Source organism: Salvelinus fontinalis, chromosome 12 (genome assembly GCF_029448725.1).
Source record: "Salvelinus fontinalis isolate EN_2023a chromosome 12, ASM2944872v1, whole genome shotgun sequence".
NCBI lineage: Eukaryota > Metazoa > Chordata > Actinopteri > Salmoniformes > Salmonidae > Salvelinus > Salvelinus fontinalis.
In genome coordinates, this window is record NC_074676.1 from 13,397,520 (window position 1) to 13,415,921 (window position 18,402).

At 44.1% G+C, this 18,402-nt stretch overlaps 1 protein-coding gene across 27 annotated transcripts in view; it reads right to left on the reverse strand.

Annotated features, from left to right (window-relative positions):
* Positions 1-2,837: 2,837 nt before the first annotated feature.
* Positions 2,838-18,402, reverse strand: part of LOC129866832 (protein-methionine sulfoxide oxidase mical3a-like) — a 121,077-nt gene continuing 105,512 nt past the window's right edge. For 13 of the 27 annotated variants that reach the window (XM_055939771.1, XM_055939792.1, XM_055939791.1 and 10 more), the window contains 11 exons: positions 18,166-18,260; positions 14,431-14,481; positions 13,163-13,270; positions 12,612-12,705; positions 11,542-11,595; positions 10,837-10,887; positions 8,096-8,161; positions 6,861-6,959; positions 5,712-5,811; positions 5,473-5,546; positions 2,838-5,259 (listed from right to left, as the gene is read on the reverse strand). In XM_055939771.1, coding sequence (XP_055795746.1) covers positions 5,075-5,259; positions 5,473-5,546; positions 5,712-5,811; positions 6,861-6,959; positions 8,096-8,161; positions 10,837-10,887; positions 11,542-11,595; positions 12,612-12,705; positions 13,163-13,270; positions 14,431-14,481; positions 18,166-18,260 — 977 coding nt within the window. In that variant the 3' untranslated portion in view covers positions 2,838-5,074. Of the gene's footprint in view, positions 5,260-5,472; positions 5,547-5,711; positions 5,812-6,860; positions 6,960-8,095; positions 8,165-10,836; positions 10,888-11,541; positions 11,596-12,611; positions 12,706-13,162; positions 13,271-14,430; positions 14,482-18,165; positions 18,261-18,402 lie in introns of all 27 variants that reach the window. The other 14 variants (XM_055939786.1, XM_055939796.1, XM_055939772.1 and 11 more) reach the window with 13 other exon arrangements.

Consider the following 18,402-nt stretch of genomic DNA (forward strand, 5'->3'; position numbering starts at 1 on the left):
TTGTTCTACATAGCACATTTATCTGATTGTTGCATCCTGCTGAATTTACACCAGATGTGGCAATTCTGGAATATACCAAATAATTGGAAATGACAGGGGGCAACATGCTATGCAGGACAGTTCTCTTTCAAGTACACTGCTCAAAAAAATAAAGGGAACACTTAAACAACACAATGTAACTCCAAGTCAATCACACTTTTGTGAAATCAAACTGTCCACTTAGGAAGCAACACTTATTGACAATAAATTTCACATGCTGTTGTGCAAATGGAATTGACAAAAGGTGGAAATTATAGGCAATTAGTAAGACACCCCCAAAAAGGGAATGGTTCTGCAGGTGGTGACCTGATGTTTTGGTCACTTTTGAATGCTGGCGGTGCTTTCACTCTAGTGGTAGCATGAGACGGAGTCTACAACCCACACAAGTGGCTCAGGTAGTGCAGCTCATCCAGGATGGCACATCAATGCGAGCTGTGGCAAAAAGGTTTGCGGTGTCTGTCAGCGTAGTGTCCAGAGCATGGAGGCGCTACCTGGAGACAGGCCAGTACATCAGGAGACGTGGAGGAGGCCAACAACCCAGCAGCAGGACCGCTACCTCCGCCTTTGTGCAAGGAGGTGCACTGCCAGAGCCCTGCAAAATGACCTCCAGCAGGCCACAAATGTCGCCACGCTAGCTAGCTTTTGTGGTTTTACTTCGACAAGAAAGGTTTTTACTAACTACACCAAGCTATATTTTCAAACTTCTTGTTTCAGAAACGGTATCCGGCCTTCACACTGAGTGCCACCACCATGGATAACCCACTAGTTGCTGCTATCGGACTAGCCTACCACACTAGTTTTTTTCTGACAGATAAAAACAGAGTATCCAAGCTATGGCGACAAAAGCATCTCCCACCCCAAACGAGGAGAAGCTCCCAGCACGAATCTGTTCCTTTGGAAACAAGATATCGGCCAAAGACACCCACTTGGTGTGTTCCGCTTGCAACGTGCCCAGGAAGCCTTAGCCACCCTTGGCTCCTGTCCACACTGTGCCTTCTTCACTGTGAAGAGCCTCTGTCGTAGGCTAGCACACCAAGCTAGCCTGAGTCAACAGGACCTTAATATGGGGGCTGGCGCCCGCAATGGCTCACCAGTGACAATGGACATCCCCACAGGGAACCGTGGAGAGACGGGTAGCGCTAGCTGGGGTGACCAGCTCAACGCCACTGCCCCGCTGTTGGAGGACTCCAACAATGACCACCCAGGCTTCCTGATTGGAGACGATAACGACGCCACAGGCTTTTCCAACAGCCTCCTTTTGGAATCATCGGATAGAGACGAAGACTCCTTCATCCCCTCAGGCCAGGCTACCAAGCCTCCTATCGGGAATCCAAAACCGGTCAAGTAGGCGGGGCGCCATCCCCACCAGTTCTCAGTATAGACCTGCAGGTTGTGTGCAAACGTGCTGCGAATAAACTGGTGATTCCCTGGCCCATTGCAGTAGCAGAGACCCCCACGTCCCGCTACGAGGGTAAGAGGCTACCCAAAGCCAAATGGGTAGCCAGGCAACTACTACCAGTCTTCCCAGAATGCCTGCAGGAAGTTACCCATACCTGGAGTAAACCTTTCTCCTCCAAGAACCCTGTCACAGGTAGGTGTTGAATGGAAGCGATTGGGCTTGCCCACATGCCCCCCTTCGAACCCCTGGTGGCTTCCCAGCCAGAAGTCCTCCATGACCTCGACTACTGGCCCCACCTTACCAACCAAGTAGGAGCGCTTCCAGTCCTCTGTGACAGAGAAGGTCTACAGGTCAGTCACCACAGCGGTGAGGGCTCTCAGTACACACCGGAGCCGGGTCTGTGGGATAAGATCTGTATTGCCACAGACCTCAACCTGCGTCTGCTGAAAGCCGCTGTCTATGTGTCAGGAAGAGCGACGGGGCTCATGATTGATATTGAGAAACTGAAGATTCTGGATACTCCAGTAGACCCTAAAGGCCTTTTCGGTCCCACTGTCAAGATGATGCAGAAACGGTACAAGGAGAAAGAGGGAGGGTGAAATCCTCCAGCTCTGTCTGCCCAGGAAGACACAGCCCAGTGTCTCTCCTGTGCCTCGCCACACCTTTGCCCAGGCTGCAGCAGGTCAACCCTCCCTCAACCTTTAAGATCCCCAGATGACCAGCCCCCAGGCTGTGAGCCCAGGGCAGCAGAGAACCCTAAGGGCCCCTGGTCTAAGAAGCATCCTATCCCACCCATGGCACCAAGGAGCCACCCTGCCCCTAACCCCACCCAGGGGGTGAAGAGAAAGAGGCGGATGGCCTGACAATGTCCCCACCCATGTGCCTAAGAACACGCCGAGAACAATTTTAAACTGTGTTTGAACCAACCTGGCTAGAACTCTGAGAAATGTATGATAGGACAGGGAGTACCCCTCCAGGTTTCCCTAATCTTGGGGGAATGGAACTGTCGGCTGTGTAGTGATAAACACTGGTGAGAACTCTGGAGAAGATAAATCTAATGTTCGTGTGCATAAGTAAGGAGCATGGTATAAAATGGATGTCTTTGTATATGAACTGGAGAGTGCTCTCGTGAATAAACATTGATTTGACTATTGTAAGCTGGGAAATTCAGTCTGTTTCATTTAAACCAGAACTTTACAAACTCTGGGTTGCAGACAGAGTAGATTAATTGAAATTTATGAACATTGATAACAAAATTCCATATCACAAGTTCCCAGGCACCTCAGTGTTTTTGGCGTACCGGGTCGTGGGGTACAGACCAAAGAGACGATGCTAGAAGGCCCCCCTTTTGTCTCAAACACTACTTGTAATAGGTTTTATATAAAAGGAGACAACATACTTTTTAAAATAACTGCATGGTTTTATTGCCGTTTCAGCATACATCCAACACTCTATGCATTTTAGCTACATGAATAAGCATTTACATATCTGCCATGTGTTTTAAAAATTAGGATTCATTTTTCTTTACATATGATACATTTTTGCACACATGTTAATAAATATCAATACAATCTGTCAAACGTATCACACGCCATCTAAAACACCAAGCCTTGAAATGTAACTTTTTTTGTATTCACAGCTCCGTTTAATTCTTACACATATTCTCACTGTGTGTAACTCTATACAGCAAAAAAAAAAACGGTGACCAACCAAAGGGTTACAGTTTGGCAGAAAGGCCAGTAGGTTCGTATGACAAACAAATGTACATGCTCCTGTGACTGAATAGAAGCGGTTTACTTCGAACAATAGAGCAGCTTCGTGTCTCCACTTCTACTCATGACTGCTGTTTGGCCACCTGTAGTTGTATAAAAAGGATTAACAAAAAAGTTATATGTACCCTGGTGGGATACATACAAGTTTGAAACTCAAAAGAAAACTGTAAAATATTAAAACAAATTAAAAAGGCATTTTGCTCCAAAGCAGGTCATATACCTCAGCCCCAGGGATAGCGAAGCCAGAGGCTGTGTTTGAGTTCTGTGGTTTATCCCCTTTGATATTGCAAAATATTCACTGACACAACTGTACTGTGACACCAGTTAGTGATGTGTCAGTTCACTTCTGGTATTATGATGATAACACGATGCACTGATCTACTGTGGAAGTCCAATAAGACACTGCCTCTTCTGAGATCAAATTAACTCGACTGCTATGTCTTTCTCTTTTTAACATTTCATCTACACTGAGGATATTTCACGGTACAGTATATGCCAATTAGTATTGAATAAGGGAAAATGATTATATAAATGGACATTTATGTGATATACAGGGAAAGGCATCGTATGGAGAAGGACACATTATCACTCAGAACTAGGAGCCTAAGAGATGTGTCAAGTGGGTTGCTTGCTGAAGTGTTCATGTGTCAATTAATCTATGCTACAGGTTAGAGCATCAAAACCGTGATGTATCATGGGTAAATAGTGACTGACTGAGCTACAAATAATATTGAGTAGTTATTTATGATGCAAGGTGATTTGTAGATCAGTCAGTCCCGACTCGCCTTTAAAGTCGGCTGCAATGACAAAACGTGCACTTTGTAACACATGATATGCTTCTATATGAGCCTGCAGCAGCATACAGTCCTGACACGCACTTGCTTCTGGGTGATGGAGTTTTCCGTTAGCTTCCTTGCTGTCAATGTCATAAAGAGAGCGCAAGTGCATTCTGTTGAGCCACCAGTTCAGGCACTCTCTTCCATGACCGAAAATACCAAAAACAGTTAATTCAGGTTCTTTGTAAAAACAACACTAATAAATACACAATTGAAAATGTCTAAGTGACCAGATTCCGTTGATCCTTAGCGTTGACTCTTAGTGTGAATCTCTGTGCAAAAAAATTACGGGCCTTTTAGAGTGTGATCCTCATTGGCTCCTCAGAACATGGAAGCCACTGTGTAATTGGAGAGAAAGCCAGCTAATGCAGAGGATGTCCCTCCCTCAGTCAGCATTCACAATGGCAGAGGATGTCATTAGGTTAGGATGAGAGAGACCAGAGGCTTCGGTCCACTCCTCCCCTTTCTACAGAAACCCTGTAACAGTCGATAGATCAAGGGCCTACCCTCATCTAAAACCACAGCTTCTTTAATGTGTTGTGTTATGCACATTCAATACACAGAAACCGTTATCATATATTGAATTCCTTTACATCAGCAGGACCAAACCTCTTTCTTCCCTTTGTGTGATCGAGATTAAAAGAAATAAAAAATAAAAAACATTCTTCCTAGAGGAGGTAAGTTCCCCGTTCTGGAGAACCACGTCGAAAGAACTTCTGAGGTTCTGAGAAAGTCCAGGCTGTAGTTGCTCCCCCCACCGTGAGGTGAGATATCACTAGGTAATGATGCCTGCCTGGTGGCAGAGTAGATATGTAAACATTTTAGACTGCTCCAACAGCGGAGCCATGATAGGACAACTCTGCGCACATTCGCCAACAGAAGGGCCGTGAAAGGACAACTCCGTTATGTACACATTCTCTGCTGAGGAATCTGGGACCAAGCATGGAACCGTGATTTAGGCCTTCACTGAGCCCTGACACGGGAGGGGTAGTGTATTATCTGAGTGGGGGTGGATGGTGCGTCTAGTTTCAGGACCAGTTGAGGTTGAAACCCTTTGAGAGCATGACCGACTCCAGGTCCTTATCCTCCTCCTTCTCCCTGAGCCTCTGCTCCTCCAGGAGGGCTACCAGCGAGTCTCTCTGCTCCACCACCTCCAGCATCTCATTCAGGATGTGCTTCTCCTGCGCCAGCTCCACCTCCGTCTTCAGGTGGTCTGAGGAGGAGAGGAGGATGAAAAAGAGAGAAAGAAGTCGAGAGTTCATATGTGGAGAGGAAAGTGAAAGGAGTCTCACTGAGGTAGTTAAAATTTGATGAAACCATGAATGGTGTTTCACATTGTGCCGCTTTTCCATGTTTTTTATGCTGCACACAAATTGCCCTTTGGGTACAATAAATATTTATTGAGTTGAAAAATGGCGATCCTCACCTTCAATTGCCATGCGCTCCCTCAGGTCCTGCTGCAGTCGACTCTGACGATCCTCCAGCTCCAGTTCTCGTGCACTGGGGGACAGAAAGACAGACTTTAGGCCAAACTATTACACCCGTGGCCCTGAATTATGTCTGAAGTCTAAATTACGTTTGTCTACTTTTTGTTACAGTACCGTATTTGGATGCAGAGTTAACAATCAGTAGGCCTATAACAAAGGATATTAATGGTCAACTCACAATATCATCAGCTCAGATTCATATCGCACCAGGGCGTTTTTCTCCTGGACCAGTTTGAACCACTCCTGCATGAGTTTGGGGTCGTCCTTTTTGCCCATCCCTGGAAGAAGCAGCAACACAGAAAGGGGAGTGAGGGAAACGGCAGGGCAGAGGAAGCTCTAGGTGGTTCTGATGCAGACACTGACACAGGCAACGCAGTGACAGCCAAGCCAAGATGTCTTTGTAATGGGAATGGATGATGAGGTAGGTATGATTGACCGGACTGTTGAGCAGGGCTCAGGATGGTCTGGCCGTACGGCTCACAGAAGATGGCGTGGAGGATATTTCAACTTTGGGTGTTGCAAAGTTGAGAATTTGTGCGTCACTCAATCTGGACTTCTGAGACAGACACCCCTGCTACTGTACTATGATATAGTAATAATAATAGTAATAAATGGCATTTAGCAGATGCTTTTATCCAAAGCGACTTACAGTCATGCCTGCATACATTTTTATCATTCGGGTGGTCCCGGGAATCAAACACACTATCCTGGCGTTGGAAACGCCATGCTCTACCAACTGTCCTACAGAGGACCACTGTATGTCAGAGCAGTGGACGTCTCCTACCAGTGTGTGTCCCCCTACAGGTAGGGAGTAGAAAACCTGGCGATTCCACCACATTGTACCCATGGAACCTATGGACTTTTTACACAGAGATACAACTATTCTGGTGTTCTATCTCAATGGAAGTTCGACATCCCTACATGCAACAATGAACCACCAGCAGAAATAAAGGATTCTGTCGGATCCTATTCATGCAGAGTGGTTTCAAAACACCCATGTTATGAATTATTTCATACTCCCTACAGCTTCTACTGGGACAAATGGTGGCGTCGATCTGTCATTTAGACCAATAGTGAAACTATCATACTCTCCTATTAGGTCTGCCTGAGAGGGAAGCCTCTACTGGCATTTGGCATGCATTACTGCAGTCAAGGGCCAATGCAGTCAAGGGCCAATGCAGCCAAGGGCCAGGGGCCGCAGAACCTTTTTCCTTGTGCCACTGTAAAAGGCGGCCAGTCCATGCTATGCTATCTGTCGCACGCAGGTGGAGCCAAGCGGTTTCAATGAGACACTGAGGGGGCAAACCATTAATGCAGCATGACGTACTTAGCTGGAGTGGTTGAGTCTCTTGCAAAACGAAAAGGAAAAACACAGTACACACAAAAATCGAATGGCTGTGCTCTTGGGTGCTGCTGCCGGCTTTCGCTGATTAACAGACAAGGACAGAGAGAGGCAAAGCAGGGTTCCTCAGACAGGACAAAAAGAGGAGATGGAAACAGGTGGATTTGCTAACTTATCCAACAATGTGCTTGCTTTTCTCTCCCTCTCTCTTTCTTTGCGCCTCGTCCACCACCACCCTCAGCCCAGGTTCCCAGAACACAGGAGAGAAGAACCACAGAATTAGCAATAAAAACACACCAGCCTGAAAACCAGATCGCACAGAACACACACAGGCATGTTTTGTTTGCTACGTTGATCAGAAGGCTTCTCAAGAAGTTCCACTTATCTCCTAATCTGTATATTGGTAGAATATGCAAAACTGAGACGTGTCAGACGTTGTAGGTATTTCGTTCTCTTTCCCACAACCTTGTCACACACGGTCTAGTTGCAACACACTATAGTCGAGGGACAGAGGCTGTCTGGCAGCCTTCACGCACTATAGCGAGACTAGACCATTCAGTCGTGCAGATGTCCATTGGTTTTACAGCAAACAGAAGACATGCTGTTGATTAAACACACACTGAAGTAGAGGAGGTTTTCCCTTTAGTTTTTTTTTTTTAGCTTTAGCTGCAGCTAATTGGAATAATGGAAAAAGGTGTGCACAGTAGTTGTTTACTTGAGTTGTTAACTAGGGTTGAGGGCTTTGACACATGCTTCACATGTTCTGCCTGAGACAGTTAAACTCAAGGGCAAGATCATCTGGGAGAGGGTCTATAGAAACGTCAAAGTATATATGGTTGATTCATGACAGTCACTATATAAACCTTTTAAAAGTTTCTATTGTTGGCAATGTGAACTAGGTTTCTGAGTATCCTCAGCTCAACAAACCAAAAGTACGTCAGTAGCATAGACATGTCCTGTCCTTATGTTCTACACCGTTCCAGCAAGTTCCCAAATATCTACATAAAAGTGTGTACTGTAGTGTTGAATGTAGTGTGATACGACTATGGCAGATACAGAACGGTGACATGAGGAAATCTACTGAGCCCGGGCACACAGAGGGTGAGGAGGAGGAGTTTCAGGAGACCAGGCGGGAGGAGCCCGGCTCTGTGGATCCCGGTGGTAGGTTGCCATGGTAACCCGCAGCAACCAGATGCAGCGGAGGCAATAGATTACGTTACCTTCAGGGGAACAGCAGGGGCAGAAGGAGATAGGTCTTCGGCGAGGGGTCCCGACAAAAGGCTCAACTACTTCCACAACGTGGTGAAAGAGTGCCAAGGAGTGGAAGAGTGGAGGAAGAGGGAGAGGTGATAGACACAGAGAAAAAAGTGTAGAGGGCATAAAGCGTGAGAGGAAGTGAAGGAGGGGGGGAAGGTGAGGAAGAAACAACAGTGAGGATAAAAATCTAAAAGAGTGAGAGCACTAGGGGGGAGAACTGAACGCACCTTGAGAGAGGAGGTGAGAGAGATCAGTTGTGTGGACGGAGGGAGGGAGGGAGGGAGGGAGGGAGGGAGGGAGGGAGGGAGGGAGGGAAAATAATCTTGTTCTTTCATCTGTTCATCTGAATAATACCCCTCAAACTCAGCAAGACAGTATTGTGTCCATAGAGTTCTATGGTGCTATATAGGAGCTTTTGCAACATCAATGTTGTGTGATGTGTTGACAATGCTCTGCAAATTGGATTCATCCAAATAAAAACAGCTTTATATTCATCATCACTCGAAGGTTTACAGAAATAGAAAATAACTATTTCCCGCTCAGATGATTTCATTATTCCATCCTTGAAAATATTTCAGCTCTTCCAGGTAAACATAACTTGTATTTTTTGACGCTATTGTGTCTATTTTGAAGTACAAATTAGCATTTCGTACAAATGCATGTGAACCTCTGAGAATGTTCTCACAGAAAAGGAGTTCATACTATCTACTGGATATAGTAGAGTTAGTAAAGTGGAAAATAGACAAAATAATTCAATTTTCTCAACAAGGAAGAGCCTTCTATCCCAGAGTACGGAACACACAATGGGAAGGATCTTGATAGGACATGTGAAGAGGAGGGATGGTGTCATCCACTGTCACACACCAAAACAGACAGGAAACTCACACAATGTACTGAAAAGTCTGAGACCTGGGGTGAAAGAGCTGGGAGAGAATGGAATGCGGGGAAATTGAACCACAAGGGACTATCACAGAGGATAGGAGGAGGATGTGTCGGAAGAACTGCCATGTAGAATCATCATAACTCTCGACTCAAACAAGAAAGTCTATCGCTTATACACTCACTGCTGGCAGATTTTTAGAGCGGATTGCTTCTGCCTCGTACCTCATCATGAAATCAAAGTTATGGAACAGAACATGTATATGAATTTCCAAATCATTGAGAATCAGTGCAATGTGAAACTAGCGTGCCTATTGGAGGTGATTATGGTCATAAATGGAGTGATAGACAAGATGTGTCGCTGCAGTCAACCCTGCTTGCCAAAAGCGAGAGCATGACAGTTTTGTTTGCTAGCTTTTAGCACCCCCTGCAGGACTACTACACACACAGCACAGCCATGCTGCTTCCCACAACAGCCTGTGTCGCGGAGCACGACTCAGCCAGAGCCAGTCCGATGGATTGCCAGTCCACATCACTTTACCAGACAGGCCAACACTGTACCAGACCAGGCCCAACCTGCAGACCATGCACACCTTCTCCTCCACACAGCCCATAAGCTCGAGACCACGGTATTCAGTTTGGAGGATTAAACCAAGTGTCAATGATGTCTTCCATAAATACTTACCCTCTGTGCAATGGATTCCTTATCTCAAGAAACTAAACATTTATAATGGTTGCATGCAATTGTACCGAAGCACGATAAACCACAAAGTGAGGAAGTGAAGAACAATAGTCAAAGGGGGCATGAAATTCATGAATGTGATCATATTAAAATTGGGAGACAATGGCCAGATAGATTTTTCCCGGTGTTACAACACTCCACACCATCTCCTGTCTAATGGATGGGGACAACGACAACATGGCTGGACAGCGTCATCACAGAGAGAATAACAGTCCAACAGTCGGACGGACACACACCACATCCACCCTGGGTCAATAAGACGGAGACTGTTGGACAATCACAGGTTGTGTCCCAAATGGCACCCTATTCCCTATGTAGTGCACTTCTTTTGACCAGAGCCCTATGGCCCTGTGTGGTGCACTATTTTTGACCAGGGTCCAAACCCTTTTCCCGATATAGGGCGCTGGTCAAAAGTAGTACACTACGTGCCCTGGTCAACTGTAATGCACCATATAGGGCCCTGTTCAAAAGTAGTGCACTATATAGGGAATAGGGTGCCTTTCAGCACAGACACGTACAGTACAGGGAGTTATGCAACGGGGCAGGTATGGTAGAGGCCGAGGAGCAGTGGCACCAGAGCTGGGACTACAGGGATGGATTTAGTACCACAGCACACAGCTCTAAGGTAGTAGGGGTGGGCTGGGGGCTAGTCAAGGGCCAGGCCATGGGTTTAGTTAGGAGTCATTAAGAGGCACAGCTGCACTACTTTCCAGTTGGGTGTTAGCATGCGTGTATTTATTTTAGTCGATGTGATCATTAACTTGTACACAAAGCATAAAGGCTTTGACATTTACCACCGCCGTAAAATCATATGATGTAATCAATGCAGTGACGTTAACGTTACAGTGATCAAAGAGGCTTTGAAATTGACCAGACTATCTTAAGAAGACTAGATAAGTGTGTGATCTTTCGGACTGTGTGTGCTGGAAGTACAACTGAAGGGATCAGAGGGTGAGTCGGCTACTGCCGCAGCAGGGGACGTAGCTAAGGGGAAACAAGCTCCAGACCAGTAGCATAGCTGGGGAAGACAAATAGGTGGGTTAGCTGTTAGTTAGCTGGAAGCGACAGATTTGAAATACATACCGCCCAGATGCAAGTCCAGGATTTCACTGTAATTAGACTCTCCCCAATAGTCTACAACAGGGATATATTAGAGATACGAGTTATTGTACACACACACACACACACAGCCACCACTGGGCTACACCAATCTGCAACAACAGGGTCATGCATGTGATTGCATACACGTCACATTCACACACACACTACAACATACACCCAAGTACTCACCACAAAACAAATGCAGTCAAGTACACATATTGGCTTGTACTACATGGCATTTTCCGTAATGATAGGATTGCTACATAGATTTGCTGTATGGCTGGGCACTGCCTCTGTGTACAAGTTATGAACAGTGTGTGTAGGAGGCAACACCAGCTCTGGAGCGTCATTGTGATATAACCCAAAGGGTTTGTGGGTTAAGATTTATTGTAAGTATCCCCACTTTTGTTGCACGATATGGAAGCCCTTTGGGGCAAAATTCAACTCAATCTTGGCGCATATTAACCCTTCTAGAAAGAGGCTATGTGGACAACCACTTCCAGTGTGAGCACACACAAATCTATGTTTAAACAGACATCCTCCAAATCGCATGCAGCTCAAGACGATGACTGACAGAAAAAAAATGAGTACAAAGATAAAATGTTCAGAGATGGAAGACTGTTGCAGTGTCACCACTAATGACATGTACAGTACGGGTCTTATGTTAAACTACAGTGAGTCTAATACCTGATCGTCTTTTGTGTTGTTTTGGTATAGTACAATAAGTCCCTTTATACAATCCTTTAAAAGAGTAGACAATAGAGAGGTTAAAGTCAATTTGAGAGAAACAGTCAATTTGAGAGAAATTTGATGGGGGAAAAAAGTTTTTGTAAAATAAGCACAATGACCAATCAAGATCGACTCCTACACCTCAAGGTTGTCATTCAATTGGTCTCATTCTTGGGGGTGTAGAAAATCACCATAGCTATTTTATAAGCAAGCATTCACCAGCTTGTGTCGTATTCAGCAAGCATCATGTAGATTACAAGTAATTATAGATTATATTGAGACTCAAATGTATCCCTCGAAAAGTGACCGATTATGTTCTAACTATGCTATACTTTACATGCCTTGAAACCCTCCTAAAGCTGGGTTAGCATTGTATCGTGTCATGTTCGTCAGTAACCAATAATGACTTCTTCACCGAGTGAAAGTACAGATGTCTGTGATAGTCCCTTGTCTTGCACGGTTTGAATGCATCGTTTCAGAGTAACAGATACCGCCAGTATGCAGACACTGCATATCCACATCCGAGAGTAGGATTTCTACAAATGTAAGACATACTTTCATTCATTGCAAAACCTGGGTGACTGGGTTTGTGAAAAGCATACGTTTTAGAAGTCTAGTCTGCTGCTATCAAAACCACTTTTACTACGTAAAAGGGAGGTCAACGGATGTTTCGAGGAACATTGTTACACGGACAAGAAACCCTCAGTAACAGCGTTTGAGAGTGGTTGAGTTGATTTAGAGGACAAGCAGTCAAATCTGTACTTGCATAACCAGAATGTATTTAGTATACAAGCAGCGTATAGTAGCATATAACATATAGAAATGTAAAATAGAGATGAACATATTAAATTGTTGAAGAGCATCATCTCCACCCAACTAGGACACTCGTACATCAACAAACTGAATGAAAATCTCCAAACTCTTTCCCCAATCCCAACATTTAAAATGCATGACCACACCCCACGGGCGGGCCCTTGGGGTATGTAACTCAATCAGAATAAGAAGACATAAGAGTGACAGATATGTACCTGCTTCCCCTCGCAGGGCTTTCTCCACGGCCACGCCCCTCTCCTCCAGCTGTCTCTGCTTCTCCTCCACCTGCTCCAGCTGCCTCTGTATGGTCTGAGGGAGGGAACAAATAATTCAGAACACACACACACAGAGGGTCTGGGAGAGTCTCTTATAGCCCACAGATCAAATTTGAATGAACCGAATGAACTCATTTTTTGTATGAGAAGAGTTTAAAGGTCGTGTCTGAAACCCTCTTAATAATTCCCGTCTCAAAGTTGGATCCGTTTTTGTTCTTCTATAAATAGGCTTACTTTTTGTCTTATCAAATATTCATGAGCGGCAACACCGAGGATGCATAGCTAATTAGTATTGTCTTGATCTCTGCATGGGAGTTCTGTTTTGATGATCTTCAAAGACATCAAATTGGGGCTTGCTAAAATCATTCATAATTCACAGCGGTCTTGGTTCACCGGTTAAACACTCCTGTGCAGTGTGGACTCATACACAAGGTACTTAATCCACCCACAAAGTTTTTTTCCCAACACAAAATGTCCTATTGGCTGCTTACCTGGGCTCTGTGCAGTCTCTTCAGCTCCTCCTGCTTGGCCTGTCGCCGGGCAGCTTTCTGTACCCTACGTGTCAGCTTGGCATTGAGCTCCTCCTCTGTGTAGGTTTTCTGAAACAACATTACAACCATGTCAGAGGCCTTTGACTGATGGCCCATCCAGCTGTGGGAACTAGGCCCTTCACAAGACAGGACAGTAGGACCTCTCTGTTCACAGAACGTTCGAAGAACATTCACAGATCGTTTTCTACAGTGAAAAGACCAGCGAGCGCTTACAGGGGTGACTGATATGGTCTAATGTAATCAACAATCTATGACATCGCAGGAAAACACCAGAGAACGATAGCTCTCCTCCTCCACAGTGGGATTAAATAGAAAACTGGTGTTTCTTTCTGGGAGGCGGCTATCACTTATACCAAAGTCTACAATTGAGAGTACGAGAAGAGCTCACCAATTCTAGAAATGGCATAATTAGGACAGGGCTCAAAGGGTAAGACTAACTACAGGGATCTTATAGACGGGGCAGCTACCACAATCTGCTCTAGTACAACCTGAAGTTCATAATACACAATCCAAACTGAACAGACAAAAATACACATAACTACAAATATATGATATACCTTAGATTTCCTTGTATCACTTCTCCAACTCGCAATATTTCCCCAGTCTACAAGCCTATACATTCTCAGAAATGTATGGGACATTTTCCATCACATTTTATGAGTTGGTCTATGTACGTTTAGCGAGGTTCTTGTCCTCTTTCAGTTCTTACTTTTATGCAATAAACATTTGAATTTGGAGTGAAAAAAAGTATTAAAACAAATATGAAACATTTAATATAATTTTAAAAAACTGGAGTGATCGAGGAAAAGAGATAGTAGTATAGAAAAGGAGCAGACTGCAACAAGGAGAGGTAGCTAGAATCGACGTGGATCTGATAGCAGCGCTGGAGAACAGTGGGTTAACATCAGACCAGTACAGACAAAAGATAAGGTGATCGACAACCGACCGGAGCAGACGGAGGAACAGCACAGGTAGGCATATTGAAAAGTTGTCATTCATTGTGGCCAGAAGAATGAGGAGTGCAGTAGTTTGGACCTCCAGCAGAGGGGAGGGCTCTGTGGCATGCATCTGAAGAGTAATGGTTAGTTATGCGGTCACGGTGGCCACTGTGGCAAAATGGACGTAGTAGCTTAGGGTAGTAGTGCAACGGTTGGCGCATGCGCTGGGGTAATATGACGTGGGCCAATGGACATGTATGTACACACTACCTTGGTGGCGTACGCTCTCTTGAACGCCAATGCGTGAGGGACATAAACAGACTTGGGGAAAACAAAACAAACAGAACAAAGAAAACAAACAAATGGAATGATTAAATGGGTACAATCAAACAGGCAATGTTAAAAGCCCCCCCATCAACACAAAGATGAGGGTGCAGTGATGAGTGGTGAATCAACATTACTACCATGAATTATTCAAACATTGAACTGAAATAATTTGTATTTAAATAGATACCCAAGTGGTCCAGACAACTGAAGAAAACATTGACGCACAACAGCTGATTATATTAATGAGAAGGCTTTGCTCAAAAATATACTGAACTAAAATATAAAAGCAACAATTTCAAAGATTTTAATGAATTACAGTTCATATAAGGAAATCAGTCAATTTAAATAAATGAATTAGGCCTTAATCTATGGATTTCACATGACTGGGAATACAGATTTAAGGGGGGGGGGGGGGGGGGTCAGTATCTGCTGTGACCACCATTTGCCTCATGCAGCGTGACACATCTCCTTCACATAGAGTTGATCAGGCTGTTGATTATGGCCTGTGGAATGTTGTCCCACTCCTCTTCAATAGCTGTGTCAAGTTGCTGGATATTGGCGGGAACTGGAATACACGTCGATCCAGTGTGTCCTAAACATGCTCCATGGGTGACATGTCTGGTGAGTATGCGTGCCATGGAAGAACGGACATTTTCAGATTCATTATAATGCTGAATCATGAGGTGATTGCGGCGGGTAAATGGCACGACAATGGGCCTCAGGATCTCGTCACGGTATCTCTGTGCATTCAAATTGCCATTGATAAAATGCAATTGTGTTTGTTTTCCGTAGCTTATGCCTGCCCATACCATAACCCCACCGCCACCATGGGGCACTCCGTCTACAACGCTGACATCAACTAACCGCTCGCCCACACGACACCATACATATGGTCTGCGATTGTGAGGCCGGTTGGACATACTGCCAAATTCTCTAAAAAGATTTTGGAGGCGGCTTATAGTAGAGAAGTTAACATTACAATTATCTGGCAACAGCTTTGATGGACAATTCTCCAGTCAGCATGCCAATTGCACGCTCCCACAAAACTTGAGACATGTGGCATTGTGTTGTGTGACAAAACTGCACATTTTAGAGTGGCCTTTTATTGTCCCCAGCACAAGTTGCACCTGTGTAATGATCAAGCTGTTTAATCAGCTTCTTGATACACCAAACCTGTCAGGTGGATGGATTATCTTGGCAAAAGAGAAATGCTCATTAACAGGGATGTAACCAAATTTGAGCACAGAATTTAAGAGAAATAAGTATTTTGTGGGTATGGAACATTTCTAGGATCTTTTATTTCAGCTAATGAAAAATGGGGCCAACACTTTACATGTTGCGTTTATATTTTTGTTAAGTTTAGATTCATCTGCACTGCTACTAGCAGAGCAGTCTGAGACAAAAATAAGTGACAATTACATACAGTAGACTACCTACTTCAGTGAGAAGTAAAGGTACTATTTCACTCCACAGAACTGTCATTAAACTACTCAACGTCTCTAAAAACAACAATCACTAAACAAACCACAGAACACAAAAACTAATTGAGACTATTCTGGATAAATGATCCCTGATGTTCGTTCCTCAATGAGCGTCACAGGGCCAGATCCCTTGTAGTGAAAGGATCCACTGTTAACTAACATGAAATGACATTTTGTTAAATTGTTTGAGATAAAAACACGTTTTATGCTGTACCATCAGACATATTCAGTCTTGGAGCCTGGGTCAAAAATATGACTGAAGTCATGTTTGCCATGCCCATTGAGGCTCCGATACATGTTCAGAGTCAGTTGAAATCATAACCATGGGCAAGACATAAACGCAGAGTTGTTTTGGAAAGTGTTTAAAAAAGGTTAGCATGAGGAATGCTTGCCTCTGGCCCTGAGCTCCGTCTACTCTAATCGATAAACCTCCACAGATACAGCGCAGCAGCGGACTAAACACTTTTGAATTTCAACTATTTCAGCGTACTGAACGCAAATGAAGTCCGATGTGTGGGCCTCATTTTGCTGAAGACTTATTTTTGCCAGACACTGCATATTTTGACTGTTCACTAATACAAGTAAAACTAATTCAATTTAACTCCTGTCCTTGATCAGGATTTCCCAAACTCGGTCCCAGTGTCCCCCCTGGCTGCACGTTTGTTTTTTTTCCCTCAAACTAAGATGCTAACATTTGTGTCAACTCTACACAGTTCTGTGAGTGTCACTGAGTAGGCTGATACTCCATTATATGGGTGCAACATCCATAGGTTAGGCTGTACAGTGCATATACACTGAGTGTACAAAACATTAAGGACACCTTCCTTATATTGAATTGCACCCCCCCCTTTTGCCCTCAGAACAGCCTCAATTCGTCAGAGTAGGGAATCTACAAGGTGTCGAAAGCGTTCCACAGGGATGCTAGCCCATGTTGACTCCAATGCTTCCCACAGTTGTGTCAAGTTGTCTGGATGTCCTTCGGGTGGTGGACCATTCTTGATACACACAGGAAACCATTGAGAGTGAAAAACCAAGCAGCGTTGCAGTTCTTGACACAAACCGGTGCACCTGGTAGATACTACCATACCCTGTTCAAAGGCACATACATCTTTGGTCTTGCATATTCACCCTTTGAATGGCACACATACACAATCTATCTCAATTGTCTCGAGGCTTAACAATCTTTCTTTAACCTGTGTCCTCCCCTTTATCTACACTGATTGAAGTGGATTTAACAAGTGACATCAATAAGGGCACCTGGATTCACCTGGTCAGTCTATTATGGAAAGCAGGTGTTCTTAATGTTTTGTATACTACGTGTACACGGTCAGTATGCCCCCAATGCAATTACAAAGTCTAATACTTCCACAGTGCGATTTCAACTGATTTATACTTTGTCAAATTAACAAATGATTGTATTTTGCTGAACTTTCAATGGGGGGCTTTTATTTTAAAGGCGAATCGCAAATTCCACTATTGTGGCTAAGCCTTATTGCAGCTAGCTTCACACAGGTAGAGTTGTTGACCATTTTCATCAACATTGGTGCCATATTGGCTTTGATATGATGGTATGGCGATTTTAATTTAACATTGAACTTTAATCAATCCCTACTATTAATACCAATACTATACTAATACTTTGTTACTTTGCTTGCAGGCAGAACAAAATGCCAAAAAAATGGAATGGATTAGCTTCAGACCTTTCTTGATTAATTTTATAATACTGTTTTAAGTTGAGTTAGGGTGTCTGGGATTCTAACCAGAAAATAACTCTGTTAAAAAGAAGAATTGCTGTGCTTGAGCATAATATAGTCCAAAAAATGAATAGTAATTAACATTCAACATTTGAATTGTTATGCTTGTTTGAAATTCAAAAGCATTCATCCCACTGTAGCACCTAGTGTAGTACCTCCTCTTCCTCCATGATTCGATCAAGGTCCCGACTTCTTTCTCGTTCCTTTTCTCCTTTTTCCCTTTCCCTTATTTTTTCCCTTTTTCTCTCCCCCACTTTTTCCTCCTTTATCGTTTCCTTCTGAATGCCTGACACTAGGTCAAAGATGTCCGTATGCCGCTTGGAATATAAAGGATTTAAAAGAGCACATGAAAACACAAAATAATGACCACAGTTGGGGTGAGGTTTTAAAGTGTGAACCGGTGATGGATGAAAATAAAAAACTGAGTGACAAGCATGACTTACGTCTGTCCTAGACTTCTGAGAAGACCTCTCCAGCACATCATCACATGACAGATCCGAGTCCTCAGAGAAGCTCAGGTTTCTGCGCGACTTCAAATCTGGAATGGAAAAAACAAAGACAGCATAACTAACTGTTATTTCTCTCTGGACTTGATGTGACCATAACTAAAATAACTAGCCAGGAACACATAAACAAAGAGTGACATCAAGACTAAATGCCTTGCTCTAAGCAAGTCATGG